The 23,133-nt window shown below is 47.2% G+C and overlaps 1 protein-coding gene across 1 annotated transcript in view; it reads right to left on the bottom strand.

Moving 5' to 3' along the window:
- Positions 1–5,988: 5,988 nt before the first annotated feature.
- Positions 5,989–23,133, bottom strand: part of LOC142814435 (uncharacterized) — a 172,406-nt gene continuing 155,261 nt past the window's right edge. The window contains exon 4 of the mRNA XM_075893194.1: positions 5,989–6,177. Coding sequence (XP_075749309.1) covers positions 5,989–6,177 — 189 coding nt within the window. The remainder of the gene's footprint in view (positions 6,178–23,133) is intronic.

Below are 23,133 nucleotides of genomic sequence, written 5' to 3'. Positions count from 1 at the left end.
TGTGCCCCCTGCTCAGAACCACACTCTGAGGACAAATGCAGCGCAACCATACTGAAGTGTCCCAATTGTCAAAGTGCTCACAGTGCATCTTCCAAAGACTGCCCGCGCATAAAGAAGGAGTTTAGTATTCTTAGGCAAATGGTGCGAGACAGCTCCACTCACAAAGAGGCCACTGAAAAAGTCCGACGAAGACGACGACGTCACCGTCGAAGGTCTTCGCGAAGAACACAGTCAACTACAAGAAGTAAGTCAACGCATCTGGGAATGGCACCCGCAGCAGTCCACTGCGCGGCAAGCGCAGACAATGCAAGAAAAAAAGGAGTAAATGTCTCTCTTCTGAAGAGTGGCCACCACTTACGCGCACGCGACTTGTGGAAGAACCACATCAGAAGCCACCTCCATCAGAGCAAGCTGCGATAACAGAGGAGCAGTGGGACTTGGACATGCAAGTAATTGCTTTTCTATGACGGGCCTTAGTCAATGTCATTCACATGGTGACGTCGTTTAGCCTAGCGGCTAAACATGCACACAACGTCAGACAGAAGTGCACTTCAAGTACTGGACGCTCGGAGCCCAGTACTGGCAGCCCTTGAGTAGATAATGGCTCACCAGCCACTGTCTTTTGCGGAAGAGGTCAGAAAATCAACAATTTTTCGGTGGAATGCACGGGGACTGACATCACGCATAGCAGATTTCCGTCGGTTCGTTTTCACCAATGTGTTTCCCATCATCGTCATCTGCGAGCCAAATTTATCGAGCGCTGTCAGACTCCTCGGATACAAAAAATTAATGTCGGCTTCTTTTAGTGGAAACAGCAAGGTTCTGCTGTTTATTTGCCGTGACCTAACTTACATTCTTCAGTCTGTACCACCTGACAATGATAACTAATATGTATGCTTAACAGTGATGAAAAGGGGTCTTACTGTCACTTTTGTCGGTGCCTACCTGTCACCATCAAGTAGATTAGACCACAGAAGACTAGGATACATCCTACCATCCACTTCTGGCCTATGGGTCACTATCGGGGACTTTGACGACCACCATACGCCACGGGGGAGCCCGAAGATCAGCGCAAAGGCCAGAAGTCTGATAACGCGTTTGCTTCAGACATTGAGATGTGCTTGTTAAATGATGGCAGTCCCACATTTTTGCGTGTCCCTGGATACAGCAGCTGCCTTGACTTGGCTTTTGTCTCTCGAAGTCTCGTCAAACGTGCTGGATGGTTTGCGGACATAGAAAAACACATGGGGGCGACCACATTCCCACGTATGTCAAGATCAGAGGATTACCACCTTGCAAGGTACGCTACACTATCCAAAGATTGGACAGGACCAAGTTTGAATCTCTCATGGAAGAACGATGTCAAGAGAACACCTCACTTGACTTAGAAGAGGTGATCAAGTCCACATTGCAAGACATGGTGTGCACCCTGACATGCTCTTCGAGAGTAACCGAATTTGATGTAGAATTAGAACGACTTCAGGCTCTCCGACAGCGTGCGGAACAAAGGTGCTGGCGCAAGAAAGCAAACGACTATTTACGAACCGCTAGACGTCTTCAGAAGAAGATACAGCGACGCATAGACAAGCTAGAGTCACAACGTTGGGCAGCCTTCTGCGCATCGTTAGATCCCCGCAAGCCTTTATCACACTTGCGGAGGACAGTAAGAGGGCTCCGGACAGTTCCCATTCAGCAGTTTTCATTCAAAGCTCTAGCCCTCTCTCAACAGAGATCGGAGGTCGATGTGGCAGAAGAGTTCTGTGCCAACTTATTTGGTCAGTTCGCATATACCAGCATCTTCACGCACTTACGTGGTGGCACGACATCACGCGATCACCGCATGATGATGATGAATAAACTTTATTTAATTAGCAGAAAGGTCCTCTTCCCCTTTCAGGTGCGAGAGGAGAAGGGAGGACCAAACCTAGACGACGGCCATGATCCCATGGGCCCTGGCGGCGTCTTCGATCTGCCGTATTAAGCGGGCTTGTAATTGAGAGTCAGAGCTGAGGAGCGTGGCATCCCATCCACTCCCGTCTGGAAATTCGCCTCTCATGGGGGCCTGCGGGCATGCCCATAAAATGTGGCTCAAGTCCGCCCTGTTGTGGCAAAATTTACACTTGTCCGAATGAAGTTCCGGCACGCAGTGGTTCATTGTTACCGGACTAGGAAACGTGTGGGTCTGGAGTAGGCGCCACGCCACCGCCTGTCCTTTGTTCAATGACGAGTGTGCGGGAGGATAAATTTTCCTGCTTAGCCTGTAATACTGTGTAATATCTCTGTAAGTGGTCATCCGCTCAAATCTCTCATCGTCCTCCCCGTTCGACCAGGGCAATCCAGAGGCTCGGTCTGTAAGTCCTCGAGCTGTCTGGTGTGCAGCCTCATTGCCGGGCAAGGAGGAGTGAGCGGGTGCCCAGACTATTTCTATTGTTCGTTGGTCTTTGCATCCAGCCAATATTCTTAAAGCTATTTGGGATATTCGCCCTCGTGCAAAGTTTCTCACAGCCGTCTGCGAGTCGCTAACAATGAGTGAAGTCGAGGTGGATGCTATGGCCATTGCAATAGCTGCTTCCTCCGCCTCTTCTGCAAAGCTCGTTCTCACCGAGCCGCTGACCTTATGATTTCCTTTGTAGTCCACTACTGCTATAGTCATGTTGTCATTTCCTTTGTATTTGGCCGCGTCTACGTATGTTGTTTCCGGTAAATCTTTTACGTTGTTATGTATATTTTTCGCTCTTTCAGCTCTCCTTGCTTTGTGATGTTAGGGGTGCATGTTTTTTGGAATCGGTAAGATTACTAAACATTTCCTGATTTCATACGAGATATCCTTTTTGGCGCCAAATTGATTTGCGTAGTTTATACCCAGTTCCTCTAGTATGGCTCTACCTGTTTTACTCTGCGTTAGTCTTTCATATTGTGCGATTCTTTGAGCTTCTATAAGCTCTTCTGATGTGTTGTGAAGCCCTAATTGAAGTAATTTATCATTAGATGTAGTAATTGGGAGTCCGATCGCCTGTTTGAAAACTCGTCTAATGATTCTGTCAATCTTTTCTCTCTCGGCCACTTGCAGTCTGAGGTACGGAATCACATATACAACACGACTGATGACAAAAGCCTGTACCAGTCTTATCATATTATTTTCCTTCATACCATAGTGCCGGTTTGCAATTCGTTTAAGTAGACGCATAGTTTGCTGCGCACTGGTTTCAAGTATTCTAATCGCCTCTCCGTTGTGCCCGTTTGAGCTGATTCGGAGTCCCAGAATTCTTATGCTTTCGACCATAGGTATTTGTGTTTTTCCCACAAAGAATTTAATGTTAGGCTTTTCCTGGATGCTTTTCCGACCCCTACATGTCGGGTTATAGAAGAGAAGTTCCGATTTTTCCGGTGAACATTGTAATCCTGTATGGATGGCATATTCTTCTACAACATTCACTGCTGTCTGTAAAGCTTCCTCTATGTATCCGTCACTACCCTCTGCTACCCATAAGGTAATGTCATCTGCATAGAGGCTATGGTGGAGTCCCGGAATTTCCTTCAGTCTGGTAGGGAGACCTATCATGGCCACGTTAAAAAGAAAGGGGGATAGGACTGAGCCTTGCGGCGTACCTCTGCTGCCCAGACTAAACTCTTGGGATTCTGCTTCGCCTATATTATTCTTGCAGTCCGGTCAGTTAAAAAGTCTTTTATATAATCGTATACTCTTTTTCCTACCCCTAACGCTTGAAGATTGGCAAGTATAGCTTTATGGGATGTATTATCGAATGCCCTTTTAAGATCTAGGCCAATTATTACCTTTGTGTCGTGTGTATTGAGACCCGAATCAATTATTTGGTGTTTAATCTTAAGCATAATGTCCTGTGTAGACAGTTTTGCTCTGAATCCTACCATCGTATGAGGAAAGAGTTCATTGTCTTCCATATAATTTGACAGACGAGTTAGGATGACATGCTCTAATAACTTTCCTATGCAGGAAGTCAGGGAAATAGGCCTAAGATTATCAAGATCTAGTTTCTTGCCTGGCTTGGGAATCATTATGATTGTTGTCGTTTTCCATTGCTTGGGTATCTTACCTTTTTCCCAACACTTGTTCATATATTCAGTGAGGGCTGTGATAGATTTGTCGTCTAAGTTTCTGAGCGTTTTATTCGTGATCCCATCGGGGCCCGGGGCTGATGTTGTGCTCAGTTTCATTAGTTCCGATCGCACCTCGGCCTCTAATATGGGTCGGTCTAGGGAATCATTTTCTTTACCTTTGTACGAGCTTGATTTCTCTTTGGTTGTATCCCCAATGTATCTCTGTCTGATTTCTTCAATCAGTTCTTCCTCCGTGCCTTTGTATTTACGGACAAGTCTAATAAAGTTTTGTTGTTGTGCTGTCTTGCTCGCTTCCGAGTCTATCAGACATCTTAACAGGTTCCATGTTTTAGAGAGACTTATTTGTTTTTCCATCGCATCACACTTTTCCTCCCATTGTTGTCTGCATAGTTGCTCCGCGTACTTCTCAATATCTTTACTGAGGGTGGCTATCCTTTTTCTAAGGCGTTTGTTGTGTTTTTGTGTTTTCCACCGTTTTTCTAGGCTCTTTTTTGCCTCCCACATATGTAGGAGCTTACTGTCTGTGCTTTCTAGTCCTTCTGTTTTTGGTATGGTCTTAGTTGCGATTTGAATATTTTGCTTAAGGTTCCCTAGCCATTCATCTAAGTCTTCGATGACATCGCATGCTTCCTTCTCTCTGATTTTTCTAAAGCTGTCCCATTCAACCATCCTTAATTCTTTGCCTCCTCGTTTACGTGGACCTGCTTTAAATGTGGTCTCAATTATATAGTGGTCACTGCCCATATTTTCTTGTGTATTAAGCCAATAAGGTTCGATGATATTCTTAGTAAACGTAAGGTCAGGAGACGTGTCTTTGGATACGCTGTTTCCAATCCTAGTTGGGAAAAAGGGGTCGGTTATTAACGTAAGGCCCTCCTGTTGGGCGTCGATCCAGAGATTTCTACCTTTGATGTTTTCGTTGTCATAACCCCATGCCGGATGCAACGCGTTGAAATCTCCTACTATAACCAATGCTTGATTTTTAGTAATGCTGATCGTTTCTCTCAAAAGTGACCTAAATTTGGTTTTTTGTCTAGGGCGGCTATAGACATTTAATATGAATAGACTTTCACCACTCTTCTGCGATGGAACTAACTCAACAAGAACATGATCGACATCGCAGATTTCTGTATCATGTTCTATCACCGTGAGATTTCTTCGCACGAGGGTTGTTACGGACGTTTTTTCATCAGGGGTACCATAGGATTTGTAATTCGACAATTTAGCCATTCCTCCAGTTTCCTGTAAGGCGATGACGTCTGGTGCCTCCTTTCCGTTTAGGAACTGTTGTAAGTTACCCCGTTTCTGGCGATACCCACGACAGTTCCACTGCCAAATTTTATACTGATTACGTCGTGCCATGTCTGGTCGTCCCCTGCGATTTAGATTACTTCGGTCGTAGTCGGCCGGTTGTAGGGTTAAGTAGTAGTTTTACCCGGGCCTACTCCTATAGACCTCAAATCTGTTTGCGTGTTCTCCACCAGCGTTAGTCGATTTTCCATGCTATCTATTCTTTGTTTTATTTCTACGAGCTGCAGCTGCAATCCTGCGAATTGTTGTTGCATTACCTTAGTAAGTTCTCCGAGCATATTCTCGACTTTCTTTTCCAGGGGTTTTGAGAGGTCTTCATTTTCTACAGGAGATATTTCCTCTGCTCTTCGTTTCGCTGCATGCACTCCTGACTTCTGTGCAGACGCTGGAGTTAAAATTCGACTACACGATGCTATGGAGCTACTTGACTCGCGCAGCTGATTTTGCCTGAGTTTAGCGTTCTCTTCTTTTAGTTGTTTTATTTCGTCCCTCTGTTTCGCGTTTTCACGGGTGAGTTGCTCTAGCATTTTCTTAATATAGTTTAGCTCTTGACCTGGGGTGGACCCTTCTGCCACAACCTCAGGCAAACTTCCAGACCGGAGAGACTCCCCTGATACCTCGCCCACCCAGCTCACCATTTGTTGACTGCCCCGACCGCCGCCAGGACCCTCGTGGGACTGTCCTTGAGGTGATGTCGTTGCCCTTGTCTTGGATTTGGCCCGTCACCTGGATCTGTGTTGACGAGTGGACCTTGATCTGGATGTGGATCTGGGTTTGTGTTGAGTCCCTTCTCTTTCCCCTTCGGCGAGTCGCGGAAAGGAGCTGGAACGATCTCTGCGTCGTCCCCCTCTGTCCTTGGTGGCGTTGCCATTCTCCTCGGTTGGATTTTCTGGTGAATACCCTTCCCTCCATGCCTGTGTTGCTCTAGTGTTCGACAAAATCTTCATTTCTCTTCGTTCATCGCCTTGTTGTTGTTCCTTTTCCCACCATATTTTCTTCAAAAGGTACTGGGTCCTAAACCGTTCTTTGCATTTTTTGTCCCCTGTAAGATGACCTTTCCCACAAAGGCTACACCTAGGGACGCACTGGTGGTTTTCAGTCGGATTGAGCACCCCACAACCACGGCATTTCTTGCTGTCAGGCTGTGGGCAGACATCCGCCCGATGTCTAATTCGACCACAAGTAGTGCATGTTTCATATTGCTTCTTGTATAGGAAGCACCTATATTCGGCACCACGGTAGTATACAAAATACGGCACAAACAACCCTTCGAAAACAATGACCACTGAGTCCATAAGTCCCATACATCGTGCATGTAGAATCGTTGGGTTCTTCTGATTGACCAAGCTTTTTTCTATGTCTTCTTGATTATCATACTTCGGCATTCCGTGGATAACTCCTTTGGATGTGTTTTCTGGTGCTGTTACATAAGCGGCTGTAGCATAGTTCTTGTCATTGATCATAATTTCCTTGATGTTGCTGTATTCCTTCGCATTGGCTAGACTAGGTGTGCTCATGATCATGGTATTTTGTCGCATGTTGATTCTGAGAGTATCTTCCCCAGCGATGTCAGGCTGTACTTTTGCCGCTCGTAGAACACAGTCTCTTATGAGCGCTAGACTCTGTCGCGTCAAGTCCAGACCTCCTCTTGGGCGTATTACAACCTTGTAATCGTCTTCTGGTAGTTGCGGTTCTTTTGGCACTGGCCGGCGATGCAAAAAATCCTTCAGTCTCCGAGACGCCTTCATAGACGCGCCTCCCGCGTTCGTGGCTGGTTCCGCGTTTCTCTTGTCTTTTGCCTTCTTGCGTCGTTCATGGGCCACAACCCACCCTTGAGTGTCGTTGTACTCTTCGGGAGACAGCGTCTCCCCCTCAATTTCCACAACATCCATTTCGCAGGCTTCGAACAAGCCGGGGGCCTGGCTTGTCGCCTAGTTGCCAGCGCGTCGATTGCACTGCGTCGGCACTGCGATGGCGTAGCTAGGGCGACGCCGTTGAGGGAACTTAAAAGAAGTGTCACGGCTAAAAAAAAGTAGGCCCACCTGGTATATCCTAGCATCGGACGAATCGGGTGATCGTCTGGCGACAGCTGTGATGGTCTTGAATCCCGTGGTTGTCCTTATTCAGCCGCGAAAGTGAAAAACTGGCAGAGCCCATTCGACAGGCGTCCGAGTGGCTCAGCCCCCTAGCGGCCAACCATCTCCGCATGGACCAACTTTTTTCTATTCATGAGCTTAAAGCAGCACTGGCTTTGTGTAGACGGACATCAGCACTTGGGCCTGATGGAATATCCTTGAGAGCACTGTGTCACCTTGGTGAGTGTGCGAGAAGTGCCCTCCTCGAGATATATAATGATTCGTGGCGAAAGGGCACTCTCCCAGTTAACTGGAAGACCAGCCGTCTGGTTCCACTACTGAAGCCTGACAAGTCACCATTAATGCTCACATCGTACCGCCCAATTGTACTGGCTAGTTGCTTGGGCAAAGTGATAGAGACGATGGTACTAGGATAGCTAGAGTGGTTCCTGGAGCATCACAACATCTACCCAGACACTATGACGGGTTTTTGCCATGGCCTATCATTAATTGATAGCGTCATAGACCTGGTCAGCTACGTGAAACACAAAAAAGGCCGTAAGCGTCTCTGCGATTCTTTATTTCTTGATAATAAAAGGGCGTATGATAACGTCACTCATGAAGCTATCCTCACCACTCTCAAAGAGGTATGAGTGGGTGGTCGGGTGTTTCAGTAGCTACGCAGTTATAACTCTGAGCGATCCTTTTTCGTGAGAACCGAGGATGGTGACACTTTGCTACATTACAGCCACCGTGGTGTTCCCCAGGGTGTCGTAATTAGCCCAGTACTATACAACTTGACGCTATCGCTCTCCATGAGCATCGGCCATGTACTGTCAGACTGTCAATGTACGAAGACGACAACTGCATTTGGACGTCTACAGTAACACGTCTACAGCTGCGAGCACGAATTCAGAGAGCTGTCACTCAAGCTGCTATTTACCTCCGTAAACGAGGTCAGGAAATTTCCTCTGAGAAATGTGCACTTGTGGCATTTACGCGCAAACCAAGGCAGAACTACAGTGTTCTGATAGACAGCGAAAGGATACTCTATCTCCGGTCGTACAAGTTCCTAGGTATTATAATTGACAGAGACCTCTCATGGAGCACACATGTATCGTACATGAAAAGGCGGCTGACAGGCATCTGCCATTTGTTAAAATTCTTCGCAGGAAAGAACTGGGGAATGTCCGCAGCCGCTATGTTGCTACTATATAGAGGGTTCTTTTCCTTGGATTCCTTAGGTACAGCTTACCTGCGTTAACCAACGCCAGTAAAACAAGTATGCTTCAAAGTGTCCAGGCTCAGGCACTCCGAATTTGTCTAGGCTTGCCCCAAAGTGCATCAACAGCGGCAACTATCGCCATCACAAGAGACCACCTCATCAAGACCCACATTAATGTTGAAGTGCTGAGGACACATATACGACACCTTGCTCAAACTCCTCGACATCACCTAGCCTCTCTACCAGTGGACAGAACACATACATCTTACTACAAAACAGTGACCGCACATGGCGAGTCAATCCCAGCTTCGTTCTCTCCTGCCCCTAGACCTGCGACTCCGCCATGGTGCCTCGACCAACCAATTAATAATATTACCATTCTGGTGTCCAGAAAAAAAGCCAATTTTTTGTCACCAGCTCTTAAGCAGCTCACACTACTTCTCTTGTATGAAAAATACCAAGACTCCATACACTGACAGAGTGGTTCGGTCGAACAGCTCAACCGCAGCAGTCGTGATACCAAGGTTGGTCACTACGATTGAATTGAAGACATCCCACGCAACAACATCAACGGCAGCAGAATTGGCAGCACTTCGTACCGTGTTGCAATGTGTCATTGGTCAACCTACACGCAAGTGGACTATTTTCTGCGACTCGAAGGCGGCACTGCAGTCTCTACTATCAGCCTTACGCAGTGGACCGAACGAGCAGCTGGTACTAGTTATAGCAGAGGTTATACAACACCTGACTGAGAAAGGGCACCAAATTACATTTCAGTGGTTACCACTGAGGAATGATCAGCAATGAACGGGCTGATCAAGCTGCTCGCTCAGCCCACGCAGAAGATCATGAACAACTACTACCACTATCTCGGACAGATGCTGCACGAAAGCTCCGCTGGCTCGCTCGCCAGCAAACCACATCACAATGAAATCAGCCGCACTTCAAGCATGCCCGACTGTACTCGCTTGACCCTACGTTAAGTCTTCTAGTCCCGTCGAGGCTTTGCCGAGCAGACCAGACCCTTTTATGTAGGCTGTGGTTGGGCGTTGCGTTTACCAACGCCTACGCTTTCCGCCTTGGGATGGCCGACACCGCAGCCTGTGGCCACTGTGGCAAAGAAGAAACGATCCAACATATTCTTTGTGACTGCCTAGAGTATAGTAAACAACGACTATGCCTTCGCAAGGAACTCAGCAAATTAGATAATCAACCTCTGTCGGAAGAAAGAATTCTACAACATTGACAAGATGCAACTTCACAGAAGAAGGCCCTGAAAGCTCTACTGCACTTTTTGCGATCGACCGGCCTTTCTGAACGGTTGTGGCCGGAAAGCCCTTCCTGTGTGTGTTTTCGTTTTCTCATGAGTGCGCATGCGTTTTTTTCTCTCTCTATCACTATCTACTCCCTCTTTCTTGCCCCTATTTCCCCACCCCCAGTGCTGCGTAGCAAACCAGATGCATATATCTGGTTAACCTCCCGGCCTTCATTTTTCTTTCTACCTTTGTCTCTCCACTTGGAAACAGGCTCTAGAAAAGTTACCATAACCGAACTCACTCGGACACAAACTCACTAAAATATTACTCACCCGGACTCACTCGGGCCCAAGCTGAGTGTGAGTGAGTCGACTCATGAGTGAGGTTGTTGGCACATGACTGACAGTTGTTCTAAGAATGGCATGTTACGACCATGTTAACTTAGGAAGTATATGAAAGCCGCAATGAAATATCGAAACGCAGCAAGAACGGCGCCAAAGAAGCGACCCTTATATGACCGATAAATTCCATGAGTCCAATGGCGATACACCACGTATCGTCGCCATGTGAACTATTCTCAAAGAAGTCATTGCTTGTTTTTTTTTTGTCTGATAAGCTCTGAACAGAGAAAAAGAAAATTAAAACCTTCATCTTTCTTTTTTTTTAACCCCAGGCATCGCGCTATTCTAGACGCTTACAGAGAAGCAAGTTGATACTTTTAACGGCCCTGTTAACACGCGCAACGAACTCCATTTCAGCGCGAGATTGCTTCGTTCTTTTGTTTTCGAGCCACGAACTTTAATCCTCACCCCCTCTCTCTTTCTCTTTCTGAACCTGCAAGTCACGGTAAAAAGTTGAGCACAGTTTCCCCCGAGAATCTATTTTATGGGGGAGTGGTCCCAACGCCGCACACTACACACGCAGGGAGCTCTTTCGGGCGAGCACGCATGCACGCCCTGTATAGTCTCCCGTGCTCATCCAGCTTAGCGCAGCGTCCTCCGTTACTCGCACGCCAGAGACGAACCGGAAAACAAACCCAGGAATCAAATAAAGAAAGAACTAAACAATAAAGAAAAACGGGAGATAAGCGAAGGAAAATTGCGCAGCGCATCCTCCCGATGCACCACGCGTTCTCCGACAGAAACTGGAGCTTAGCACACCTGCGGCGCTCTCACAGCACTATCGAACACAGCGCGTTGTTCTTTTTTTTTTCTTTTTTTACCCTCGTTATTTCGTTGCTGTTACCACGCGCGGCTGTTGCTATTGCGTCCTTTCGCCTCTATGTTTTTCCTCCCGCGCAACCCGAGCAGCATATTCCATCGAAGGGTCTGCGGGAGCACGCAGGCAGGCCCTCGCATTAAATTCTATAGCGACGAACGTAGAGGGGAAGGTCCGCGCTTGAGGCAACCAGCATGGAATGGTATGACGGCTCGAGCGATGCGTCTCGATTGAGGGCAGATTTACTGAATGGGCTATGCTCTCCGTTCCTTTCTTGCCCGTTGCTGTCACGGGATGGAAAGGAAAGGTAAAGAGTTGCGTGTGCAGCTCCACGCAGCTATTGTGGCGTGCTCTGAAGCAGTGAACCTCCCCCCCCCCCCCCCTTTTCCTATTCCCGTGGCTTTGAACCCATGCTGTCGTGGCAGGAGAGTCGAGTTATAAGGAAGGCCCTCGCGTGCGCCGTTGTTGAAGCGTGCGCAGAAAGGAAGGAACTCTGAGAAGGAGGAAGAAATGTAGTGCGCACCGTCATTAACCTTATTTCGCTTTTTTTCCCTCCCGCTTCGCCTGAGCTTTCGAAAAAAAGCTGACACTCTCGTGATGTCAAAACATTGCAAGCATGACGTCTACTGCCACAAATTTTGCCATCTTGGTAACCTGTGGCGTCTTCGGAACACATATACGAGAAGAAATGAACGAACATTCTCCTTCTGATGGACAATATATAGGTTGGCAGATTCGTTTTCTTGGGAGACACTACCCAATGAAGCCAGCGAGAAGCATAAAAGACATCAGAGAGTAATAGCTGAGCGGTGTAGCGGAGGAGCGAGTGGAGCGCAAGAAATGCTAGCCGAGGGAATGCTCTGCTCGTTTCAACAGAGACAGCGGAGAAAATATAGGGGCTGTACAGCGCAGTGCTTTGCTACGCCACCAGTTTAATACGGTTAAAACAACTGCCGGTCGACCACAGCCAGGCTAGAATGCACCTGCACGCCGGGCTACTGCACGCTCGCTGTGCAGTCTAGCCTGGCCGTGGGTCGACCGGAGGCTTTGCACGGAGAACGCTCGTACGCAGGTCCGCTTCGCACGCTCTGCTGGAAGGACTAAATGAGCGGGCGAGTGGCCCGCTCAGCGTGTCACGCATGCGCAGTTTGCGTTCCGCTCGTTCAGTGAGCCCGCTGAGCCGCTCCAGTTATATTCCTCTCTATCAATAAAAAAAAAAACACCTAATCAATGAATGCCGACCAAAATGAAAACGTGTTAAACACCAAAGAACGACGTTTCCGCTTCCATACAGAAGCCCTGTTGACATCTTCTTTACAGTTTTCAATGCGAAAAACCTCTTACTGAACTTCGGCGACTCTGAGTCTATCTATCTATCTATCTATCTATCTATCTATCTATCTATCTATCTATCTATCTATCTATCTATCTATCTATCTATCTATCTATCTATCTATCTATCTATCTAACCGCTGTTAGGATCGGCGCTTGAGCCAAGCCGAAACGGGTGTTCACAGTTCTGCGAACAAGCTGCCAAAAGCATCCTGGCCTGCTGACAGACATCCAAATTTGGGTATTGTCCTTCCAACCGGAAAGCGAGGCGCATGCAGTCGCGACGTAGCAAAGGGTACAACCAGAGGGCCGAAATGGTTCCGGTCACGACAGCCTTCTCGAAGAAATGGCGGCGTCAGCATGCATGGATGACGATCATCCCCGCCATATTTGAGCGTGGCGAGCGCGGGTGCTCTGATGCTCCCGGTAGTGCGGCGGTAGTACGAGCGTAGGACACAGCAGCCAGCGGCATTCTCACCCAAATGAGGAGAGCACTTGGCGCAGAAGGAAGACTGTGGTGGCCACATCACGGTCAAAGACGTTGACTAGGGTGGGTGTGGGCGACACCGTCGAAAATGATGTGCGTACGGTGGTTGGTCATTGAAGCTTAAAGCCATACCCCCATCTAAGGTTGAGGGGAAAAGGGACTGCTGATAACCAACTGCAGTGGGCTCCGGAAAGAGCCTTCGACAAGATCGTCACGATCTAGGACGAAAAGTTCGTCTAGATGTTCGTCATGTGGCGAAATGCCCGCTTGTAGATGATGTGAAATAAATCTCTGTACAGTTTTCCTCATCAGTCTCTTCATGTTCAGCGTCTTCCTCTCGAGTACCCAGTGCCGGTAACGGCAAAGTCCCAACAACTCAACAACGTATAGCAGCGGGTGGGATCCCTGACCAAAACACGGGTTACAACAACTGAATGGCGGTGGTGGCATGCTGCTGACAATCGGGACTCAAAAACTGGTGGTCCCCAGATGGAATAGACCTGGGGACATGCCACTGCAGTTGCGGGTGAGCGCTTGGTTTTGCGTTGAGATTTGCCAGGTTTTATAAATTCTGGGTTAACAATTTGAATTCCTGGGAAGTGAGAAATCTTTCAGTGCAAAGTGCGGTTTGACAAGCATCATTGAGAAGGCAAAGTCAGCGCTTAAAGGCAGTGACCATGGACCTATTGAAGTCGTGGAAGACATTATTGTTTGTGTTACGTGACAAGTTGGAAATCGAATGTGATGAAGGGATGAAAACATTTGATCTATTGTAACTAATAGACAAAAGTGTAGTAGTGCGGGAAGCATAGAAATATCGCTTGGGAACTTATTCAGAAAACTCTGAAGGAGGAGTAAAAGAACATACTGTACGAAAAATAAAGAGTGGAAATCGAAATCAGGAAGTTAGAGCTCGAAGCTGGGAGACAGCGTCTGGCTGTTAAAAGAGGAGAAAATGATACTTGTGAGACAGCAAGCGAGGGAGAACGCGAAATGTGCGAGCATGAGAGCAAAAGTGAACACAGAATTCAGACGGAAGGTCATGGAAAAAAATCTTGCATGTGCGGGTCCAGCAAGTGCGATCTAAGCTACGCACATACAAAGCCGGTGAAAACATCGGAAGTTTTCTCGTGCCTTTCGAGTCTGTCTGTGCGTAAGGCCAGACCATGACTTTGGACTGGTGGTTGGTTATGCGTTCTTCCAAGTGACGTGGCCTATGTATTGGCTCGCCTTTCTGATGAGGAGTTTTGAGAAATACGAAGTCGCTAAAGCAATGTTAAAACAGCACTTCGGCATTTCATTCAGGAAGAAAAAGGTGACAGTGAGACAGAGGTAAAGCTTCTGTTCTCGACGAAGGAGAGACTGGTAACGAGTAGTGAAAAGCTGCTAGAGAAGGATTCGTGCCTCTACAGATGGGTTAATGTAGAGCACGTATAGGACGAGGCCGTCTCTAGTCCAGAGCCACAAATGTTTGAGGAAAGTGTTTTTTTTTTTTTTGCGGGGAAGAGGTTTGTTTCAACTACTCGAACAGAGTTAATGGGGAGCTTGAGACATTCCTCGTGCCAGAAAGAGTAAATAACTATCCGAAAAGGCGTAACATAGGCAACTCAAACCTTGAGGATAGTAACAACACCCGTGTGAACTCATCTGAGTGTACTAAAGTAGTAAAGAGAAGAGTAACTGTAAAGAGCTCCCTGATATGCAATAAGTTTTAGTTTTGTGGTGTCAAAACAGGGGATGTTGCATGTGGTGTCATAGGATATTTCGACCCTCTAGGCAAGAACATCGCAGTGAGTTCAGGAAATGGCACCAAAGAACTGACTAGAAAGTGCAACGCCGTTGTAAACAGCACCCAGGCATGCGAGCTAGCTTGTTGCGCTAAGCTGTCTGCCAGTCCGGCAAGCAATGATGACAATTCCTTGCCAGTAAATTATTCGGACTGTGCGGGTGAGACAGGCCACAAGAGAAGCGAGAGAGTTGACGAGCGTGAAGTGCAGACGAGGGGTCCTAAAATGCGTACGAAGAAAAGACGTAATGCGACAAAAAGCACAACCCGTTAAAAAAAAAAACGCAATACGTCCGAAGGTAGTAGGCAAAACGAGACATTTGGTCATCGGCCTCGAATATGTTTTGCATGAGCTCCAGCCGCCACACGAAAATAAAAAGAAAAGGAGGTTGGACAAAAATGTAGACTGAAGGAAGTGGTCACTTTTGCCGTCGTTGTATCCGCGACAGCTTTGATGGGGCGCGGGAGTACAAGCTTAGGGGTCCTCAGGAAGTAGCCGAATAAGTAGAGGAACTCGGTTCGTCAGAGAAGGGCTTTGCGGGGTTTAAAGGGGAAGCGCATTGCTTTCGCGATTGTTGCATGTTGTCCCCGTTCGATAAGAAAGGCCCACAAAGCGCGACCACTGCGCGTACGCCTGAAAAATGAGTCAACAACCGTAAGCTTTTGAGAGATCGTTGCAACTGAATTTGTTTGTTATTTTTTAGAACTTATGTTCGATTGTTTATTTTGGTTTTGGAATGTTGTCTTTCTGCATTTCGGCTACGATATAGTGTTTGGGTAACCATTTGTAGGTTCTGACTATTTCTAAATCGTTGTGTGTTTTTCTGTAAGAGTGTTGTGCGATTGCATAATAACAGGCATCGGAGCGTGCTTCGGGAATGTCCTACAAGTAGATTATTAAGGCCAACCTTTAGGAGTTGATTTTTTTCTGAGTGACCGTAAACGAGCAAGGATATTACTTGTGAGGTTTTTTACAGGTTTCATGCGAAAGTTTTCTTGTTAGTTTGTTTACGATTCTAATCGCATGTGTCCTGAGTGGACTTCAGGAGGCTCAGAGTTAAAGAGCTCAGAAGAGCTTTGGGGTGCGTCTCATTAGAAGTGGTAGGTTAGAAGACTAACAAGACGTCCGTCTACGCAGGCAGATTGATCTTTCTTGTTTTTGTATGTTTGACGATCATGTGATCACATAAGCCGCGAACGGCAACATATGTCAGTTCAGAGAGGTCGAGTTACGTAAAGAGAACGTTACTGGGAATGTAATGGAATGGAAGAACGTTTACTGCAGAGGAAAAATAATTAAAATAAGCGTTAGAATCAGGTGGGTGGGGACCCTAGTCTACGGCTCTACTGGCCTTACAGAGAACGTTACCGGGGCACGATATCGTTTTCTTTGTGGGTCCATAGTTGTCGCGGAACTCTAAGAGAGCAAAAAAAAAAAATAATGGAACTGCCGATGAAAGTTGTAGTTTAGTTTTCCTTGTAAAATCGGAGCCTTCCGTGTTTTGCATTTTCTTTGATAGGTGGACAATGGTTCCCAGCCCCGCCATGGTGGTCTAGTGACAAAAGTACTCGGCTGCTGTCCCACAGGTCGTGGGTTCGAATCCCGGCTGCGGCGGCTGCATTTCAGATGGAGGCGGAAATGTTGTAGGCCCGTGTGTTCAGATTTGGGTGCCCGTTAAAGAACCCCAGGTGGTCGATATCTCCGGAGCCCTCCACTACAGCGTCTCTCATAATCATATGGTGGTTTTGGGACGTTAAACCCCGCATATCAATAAATGAATGGTTCCCAAGTGTGGTTAACCTATTATAGTGTAGTGAATTGACATGTGATGTATAATAATCAAGAAACTCCCTGTAAGAGTTGATGGGGGGAGGTCAATGCACCCCCCCCCTACGTAATTCACGCCTCGAAATTATAATTATTGTAATGATGTATGAACGAAGCTGCTTTGGAATACCTGGGCATAGACGTGAGTTTAAACGTGGACCAAGCTAAGGCTGGTAGTAATGCTGAAGAAGACTAGATAGGACTTTGGGTTGGAAAAACAAAGTGGAACTCACTCAGACTCAATGAAGAAATATATTTTTCGCTTTGGACTCACTTGGAGTGAGACTCGCGAAAATAATAATTCCCCGGTCTAACTCAGACCCGCGGCTATATCTTAATCTGAGTGAGCCCGCGTGAGTTGAAACCTGAATTAGTTCACCGAACTACGCTCTCAGGTGTCAAAATTCAATGGGGCTCTAAATTTTGAGTTGTTTTACGAAAATCCTGTTTTCGACAAGCCTGGCGAGTCGAAGGCAGATTCCCAACGCTTTCGCGTGGTGTAGTGTTTCGGCACCTGGATCGTTCTCTCTGTGTTTCCCTTTGTTTGTGTGAGGTTCTTCCAGTGGGGCGGCTACGGCCATCGTAGACTCTGCGACCCCCTCGTCATAAGTAAGAGGCCTGGTGGATTGGCAGCAGATTCCTTGCGCTTGCACTTAGGAAGAAAGCAACAAGGAGACGACGGGAAAGATTTAGTTGTGCATCATCAGCAGTGACCTGGAGGACTTCACCAAACACCGACGCTTCGGGCGACCTGCGCAGCTGGTCACCCTCAGGCCGGGTCTCTCGCCGGCGGAGGAGCTGGTAGGATCGGCGCTTGAGCAAAGCAGAAAGGGGTGTTCACGGTTCTGCGAACAAGTTGCCGAAAGGATGCTAGCCTTTGGCTGACAGCCGTCCTAATTCGGGCATTGTCCTCCCAACCAGGAAGCGAGGCGCATGCAGTCGCGCTGTCACAAAGTGTACAACAAGACAGCCGAAATGGTTTCGGTCACGACAGCCTTCTTGAAGAAATGGCGGCGTCAGCATGGATGACGATAAGCACCAGAAAATCAGTGTGGCGAGCGCGGCTCCTTTGATGCTTCCGGTAGTGCGGCGGTAGTACGAGCGTGGGACACAGCACCCAGCGGCATTCTCACCCCATGGAGGAGACAACTTGGGGCCAGAGGGGGAATGGGGAGTGAAGTGGCGACGTCACGGTCAAAGACGATGACCTGGGTGGGTGCGAGTTGCACCGTCGAATGTGATGGGTGTCCGGGGGTCGGTCAATGAAGTTTAAAGCGATACCCCCATCTAAGGGTGAGAGGAAAAGGAACTCCTGATAACACGCCCGCAGTGGGCTCCGGAGAGAGCCTTCGATGAGATCGTCACGATGTAGGACGACATGTTCGTTTATATGTTCGTCATGTGGCGAAATGCTTGTCTGTAAACAATGTGAAATAAATCTGTGCACAGTTTTCCTCATCGACCTCTTCATGTTCAGCGTCTTCCTCTCGAGTCCCCAGTGCCGGTAACGGCAAAGTCCCAACAACTCAACGGGTAGCAGTGGTGGTAATTTGGTCAACCCCTGGTTCCAACAACCGGTAGCAGCGGGCGGGATCCCTGTCGAAACCCCAGATTCAACACCACCTATGACAGTTAGCTCTCCTGACCGTTTCGATTATGGTATCAATACCGAAATTGAGATGGCAGAATATGACTGTAGGGCGAGTAAAGTAACTAGTCATAACATGAAAATCATAGCATGTACGTCATGAATGTCATGACTTACATGTCATAGCCTTGCTTCTCTTGCGGTGGTTTCGTCACATGACATATTGAGAAACTGATATGGTATGACATGACTGCATGGCGACGAAGATAAGTGACAGACCCTAACGTGGAAATCATGACATGCATGTCATGTAAGTCATGACTACACATTACGCTCATGGTGTGCTCGCGGTCGTTTCTCTTGCTTCACATATACCCAATTTGGTATTACGGGATGTGAATGGATGACGAAGGCATATGACACGTCCAAGTATGGCAATCATGACTTGCGTGTCATGTAAAATATCACTACATGCTACGGTCGAAGCGTGCTCGGGGCCGTGTAGCTAGCTCCACATATACCAAATTTGGTATCACGTGACGTGAATAGACAAAGAAGATAAATAACACGTTCAAACATGATAATCATAATATTTGTGTACGTAAAACATGACTACATGCTACGCTCATAGCGTGCTCGAGGCGATTTCACTGGCTCCACATATACCGAATTTGTATCATGTGACGTGAATAGACGAGGAAGGTCCATGACATATCCAAACATGATATTAATGACATGCGTGTCATGTAAAACGAGACTACATGCTACGCTCATAGGGTGCTGGCGGCCATTTTGCTAGCTCTACATTTACCAAACTTGGTATCACGTGATCTGAATAGATGACAATTGTAAATGACACGTATAAACATGTTAATCATGACAAGGAAGTCATGTACAGCATAATTTATTCCGCCTCGTAGCGTTGTGCTGAATTTAGAGTGACATATGAACGTTCCTCATTCGTGCTTTGCAAATCATCGATTCCCACTGTACATGGGATATGCCAATTTTTTTATTGGCACGCGCCCCGAGAAAGCCTCATGTGCCTCTTCCAGGCACTTTCAGTCGAGCACTTACTTTAGTTTTCCCGAATATTCATAAAATGTCTTATGGTTGTGAATTATTATATTCGACACACATGATGTTGGAGCATAACTTCCCCTAACATCATGGTAATTTAACTGTCAGGAAAATTATCAAAAGTTTACTGTTTGTCTTCATTGAAGGATTGTGAGCAGATGAGATGGTTGCGGCACCTGGCGGTGCCGGAACCATCTATTGGAGGCCACTTATTTACAAGTGGCCTCTAATACCCGCTACAGTGGCGCGAGGCACAAGATCAACTCAAGGAATCCACTGAGGCGCATGAACACTCACGGGTGATTGCCGCACCCAGACAGCTTGGCCAAGAAATACGGTCACGTCCAGACTTTTAACGTGATAGCGTTAAAAACTCGTGTCGCAGAAAACCCGCCGCCGGCGTCGGCCTCATTGGTTGTGAGCGAAAAATCGTCTGTGCGTCTGTGACCGAAAAATCTAGTTACCGAAATAGCCGCGGGAGGCCGCTAGCTCTCCACGCGTGCGCGCGCGATCACACTGTTAAAGCCGCGCATTCGAAAAAAAAGTGCTCAAGGTCACGAGGCACGGTAGTTAGTTTGCCCTGCCACCGGTCCCTGCTTAGCTTCCAGCGCTTTCGTTGGGACGAGAAAAGAGATAACGGAATTGCAGCATGCAACAAAGCTTAGTCACTTCACTCGCACTGGAGGGATTTTTAAAATTTTTGTGGTGTTGAATTCGTGAGGCAATAAGCACTTCTAGTGAATTCATTCCATGGTTACTTGAAAAGGTGTTTCAGGGTCCCCTCAACGCATTTTGTTCGAGAGGTGTCACGACGAAAGCGAGCCCATTCGGCCATAATAGCGTGCGCTGGTCCAATATACTGTGTGCGTGTTTTTGTGCGTGCGTTTATATGTAACAAAACATATGAACAAGTACGCACTTAGCGGTTGAAGGGTGCACTGAGGGCCGGATTTCGCTAGCACGTTCGACTCTTAAAGCCGACGCTTAAGAATCCCTCAATTTTTTTTGTTCAAGCGCGTGAGTGAGACATAAAAGAAAATGAATTGAAATGCATTAACAATGAACCTTTATGCTGTGTCTAACTATTGAAAGAGCACATGTCTGTTCACATGTGTTATCCCTGTCGTCCTTGTGGTTGTAAGCCATTTTACTGAAAGAAAAGAAAATGAAAGTCATTTACGGGCTCATAAATAAACACACACATGAAATCATTGGGTTATTCTACATAAATGAAAATCGCGCTTTCTCCATCTCGCTTCCACCCATCAGCTTAACGGATGACAAAATTGTCCTACCAGACCATTCCAGCACTTAATCGTGGTGGTGGATAACAATAATAGCTGTGGTCTAACATACCCCCAACTACGATATGATTATGAGGGACGCTTCAGCGGAGAGCTTCAGAAATTTTCGACCATTTGGTGTTCTTTAGCGTGCAATGACATCGCGCAGTAGGCAAGTCTCAACCATTTGACCCCCGCCGAAAGGCGGGGGTCAAAAAGATTCGCAGCCGAGCCGGTATATTACCGTGTCGGACTGGTGGTGGACGCGCACCGATCTGGTAGTCCTCGGGCATATATTTATTCCGGATCGCAGTAAAACCTGTCAGTAGTCCATTCAGCGCCTTGTCTTTTAGTCTTCTTCGTCTTGTATGTCCGCCTCTTGCGCCGCTTTAGGAACGGATTTATGGCCTAAACTTCGCATGCCTTACTTCTCTCGTGTCTCTGTCTCTCTTTTCTTCCATCCTTTCGTCTATTTAGGCGCAACTCTGCTAAGCTGAATGACCACCTCACAAACGTAAGAGCCAAAGCGCTGTCACTGATTCGGAGAAAAGTTGGGGGAGGGCATTATCAGCAGTCAGAATGCGGGAGCGTCGAGCGCGGCGCTGAACTGCGAGTGTAGAGCCGCGAGGTTTGGCTTTCCAGCCTTCTCCGGCGGCAGGTGCTTGGCACCGGGGAGTGCGTCGAGCTCACGGCGGTGGCGTCCTTTTGGGCGCGCGTCCAACCAGCCTGGTGCAAGGGGGGAGGCTCGCTTCTTGGCAACCCAGGCGTGGGAGCGACAAGACGACGCGCTTGTGCCCCGCTGCCTGAACGGAATTCTCGCTCTGTCCGCGGCTTGCACTGAGGCCGTGTAACAGCTGGTCGGGACCGCAAACAAGTTACCCTCGGCTGCTAAGTTCTATTTTTTTTATTGTTGCTTTTATATCGCTGCTAGTATACCGCTAACCCAACTCCGAGTGATAAATGTACCCTTTCAATGTGGAATGCCATAGCGCATACGATGTGGCAGAATGACTCGAGAACTTGGCTGACCAACTGGGTGTTTATTTATTTTTTTTAATTTGCGGAACCGTCTAATTTATAGGACACGGTCACATTAAAGCATACGCCAGAATGAAAAAACGAGAAAAGCAGAGAGCAGGGAGATTAAACAGAAAAGCACCTTGCTTGCTTGCATATATGCTGAGCTGGGAGGAAAGGGGAACTGAAAGATGAAAAAAGAGAGAGAGAAGAGAAAGTAAAAAATGAGCTATGAATGTGCTGACGCATGTGGGACTGCATCACTGACCCAGAAACGTTTCTGTAAGAGAGCGAGTAGTAACAAAGTTCCAAGTGATGTACGAACATTACCACTGATTTTACTAACTGCTTGAATTGTGGTGATCACCTGATCAACAGCTTCTTTTAATTCGCATGTGACCACAAAATTGAGTTTGAGAAGCTTAGCAATCAAGCTCAGTTTCAGCAAGGTTGTTTTGAAAACAGCGCATAAAGACACAGGACACACAGAAAGGGAACGCACACATCGCTGACCGTCAGCATTTTTTTTATTATGTAAACCATGCAGAAAATAACCTCTCCCATAAATAATACCACATTACGGGACATAGCACAGATAAGCCGTCTGCAGCACAACTAAGTCAGATTACGAAATAGGCCGCGCATCTGTGCGCTTCGCTGCAAATGTCGTCGAAAGACGATAGTCTTTTGCCGGCCTTCTTTCGTGCATTAGCGCAGCTTCAGAAACACTGGGGTTTTTAGAACCACATTATAGGTAAGTACTTATTTTACACCTCAGATATGCGTAATGTTTGCTTTTTGATCGACAGTGTTCACAAGTATGAACCCCGCCACCAGTTCAAGATGGTTGGGCCTTCAGAAAGTGCTTCAACTTAAGCCGGGTGGCTGAATAATGTGACAGACAGAGAGACACACAGAATGACAGACCAACCGAAATTTCTGCGTTCAAGATCACAAGAAAAACTATCGTCTTTCTTTAAAAACCTCTTACGCTCATAGTCTGGTTCCTTGGGCAATACTGCTACTGACGGAGTGCTGACACAGTTGTCCCCCAAAATGTGTAATCTGATACGCTCAAACAATTTTACTTGTTAAACGATCATGGTGTGCTTGCTCACTACGCTTTCACTTCTCGAAAACCGGTGAACACGTGCGTTACCGACAGTGGATAGCTATTCAGCCATCTTGTCCACGTACTACATTGTTAATTGGCATTCGTTCTTGTCTTATAGTTAGCACAACGACTCAATCATTGAGAGTGAGCACGGTGTGCGTTCCCTCTGTGTGTGTCCGGTGTCGTTTCATGCTGTTTTCCAATCATTTACAATCTGTTTCAGAATTAGGAGAAATCTCGGAGCGCATGGTATCATGATGCGGCCAGCGCTGCAGTCACGCGCCGGCAGCAGCTCGCGCATGCACAGACGCTTGAGGTGTGTGGTGTTGAACCACACATCATCTTCACCGGCGGTGCGTGCTGGCCACATTGTCGGGCAGACTGCTGATTTTTTCATTGCTGCAAGAACTAGGCCAATATTCTGTACTAGAGAGA

This window comes from Rhipicephalus microplus, chromosome 4, assembly GCF_043290135.1.
Source record: "Rhipicephalus microplus isolate Deutch F79 chromosome 4, USDA_Rmic, whole genome shotgun sequence".
Taxonomy (NCBI): Eukaryota; Metazoa; Arthropoda; class Arachnida; order Ixodida; family Ixodidae; genus Rhipicephalus; species Rhipicephalus microplus.
Note: the sequence above shows the minus strand (reverse complement) of the source record. Positions and strands in the feature narration are given on the sequence as shown.